This window comes from Cyprinodon variegatus, unplaced genomic scaffold, assembly GCF_000732505.1.
Source record: "Cyprinodon variegatus isolate N-32 unplaced genomic scaffold, C_variegatus-1.0 Scaffold2496, whole genome shotgun sequence".
In the NCBI taxonomy this organism is placed as follows: domain Eukaryota; kingdom Metazoa; phylum Chordata; class Actinopteri; order Cyprinodontiformes; family Cyprinodontidae; genus Cyprinodon; species Cyprinodon variegatus.
Genome location: NW_015152949.1, coordinates 254 through 1,891, shown reverse-complemented (window position 1 = coordinate 1,891; position 1,638 = coordinate 254). Strand labels below are relative to the sequence as shown.

General features: G+C 36.9%; 1 protein-coding gene across 1 annotated transcript; it reads right to left on the bottom strand.

Moving 5' to 3' along the window:
* Positions 1–293: 293 nt before the first annotated feature.
* On the bottom strand, positions 294–964 carry LOC107080918 (coxsackievirus and adenovirus receptor-like; the record flags this gene model as incomplete). Its single annotated transcript, XM_015369130.1, has 2 exons — positions 294–517; positions 626–964. Coding segments are annotated over 2 exons (434 nt in total), but the record flags the coding sequence as incomplete, so codon positions are not given.
* Between the last annotated feature and the right edge of the window lie 674 nt (positions 965–1,638).

The following is a 1,638-nucleotide window of genomic DNA, read 5'->3' as shown; positions in this document are numbered from 1 at the left end:
AGCAGCATTGGCTTATATGGATCTTATTGCCAACTTATCATTCATCCCTTCTATGAGAGGCTTCATGTACATTTGGGAAGTGAAACATTTTTACTGAGACCATTTTAAATATTTATTATCTAAGATTTACAGAAACCACAAAATTTCTTCATTAAAATCAAAGCATATATAAATAATTATGTTTCCAATTAAGCCGTTTCGTAATAATTAACAATTGACAGAAAGTTAATCTTAGTTAATTTAAACAATCAAATCACCCATAGATAACAGACATTTCACTTCTTATTCCACTACTTATTAGCACAGCATTTTATAGAAAAGAAAACAATCAGCAGGTATAATAAATAAGATGCAAATGATGTCCACAGATCTCAGGCATTCACTCTACATCTACATCAGCTGGATGATCTCTGATCCTGTTTTTACAGATTGAAAACGCCAGCAACAAGAGCAATTATGACCAGAACTGTGATTACGACAATGTTTCCTTCAATCTTGCTCTCCTCATCCTTGCTTCCTGAAGAAAAAAGAAAACAGAGCAGAGCAGACCTTATCAGATCTGAGATGTTTTTATCTCACATTAACAACCAGGAAGCTGATCTGATGCAGAGACAAACAGACTCACCTGGAGGAGAAACCTGAAGCTGGATGGTGGTGATAAGCTTTCTCTCATGGCTTCCTTGATTCTGGACTTTACATTTATATGATCCAGTATCTTCAGTCGTCAGGTTCTTCAGAACCAAAGACGCGTCTCCATCCTTCATCTGTCTGTACTGCAGATCCACTCGGTTCTCATAGGAAAGACGCTTGTTTACTTCATCATTCCAATTATCTCTGGACAGAATAAGATATTCTGACTCCAGATCAGATCTCCACCACTCCGCAGCTTTAGCAGGTTTATCCTCAGCAGATTTACATGGCAGAATGACGGTCTGTCCAGGTTCTGCTGTGATGTTTCTCTGATCTGCAGGAGATAAAACAACAGAACCAGAGAAATCAGATCATGGACCTCTGCTCTTCTACAGCAGCATCAAAGGAACAGAAATACTCCCTTGGAGGTCAGGCGAAAGGAGCTCTCCAGTTCTGCAACATTAAAAAACCCATAGATGAAGCTGTTGGAGACCAGAGATCTCCTTCACTGTCAGACGGCTGCATTCTAGGAGCATTATCACAGATCCTTCCTACAAGCCTGTTGTAATTTTCTGGGCGAAGATGATTGATGCTGGTTCACCTGCTGTTTTTTGTAGTTTTTCTCAGTAATACATTTCTATGAATTATGATTGTAAAGTTTTACTAATGTTATGCATTGGATCTTACTGTAAAGCATTTTCAGTGTAAAAATTATTGTTATTTTTTTAATATATGCCTATTGATACAATAAACTTTTCCAGCTGAGGGATAATAAAGGTTATTGGACTTAAAGTTTACTAAATAGAGACATTTGCAGTTATTTTTTAGGGGCAATTTTCACACCAAAGGATATTTATGTTCATACTCACTGGAGCTTTATAATATATTAAATCCACTCTGGCAATATGACATCAGTTGTTAGTTTCTCAAAGAAAATTTGGTACAACATAAACAAATCTGTAACACAGGTGGCTAGCTGATCGGTGCTCTAGATGCAGATTAATAAAA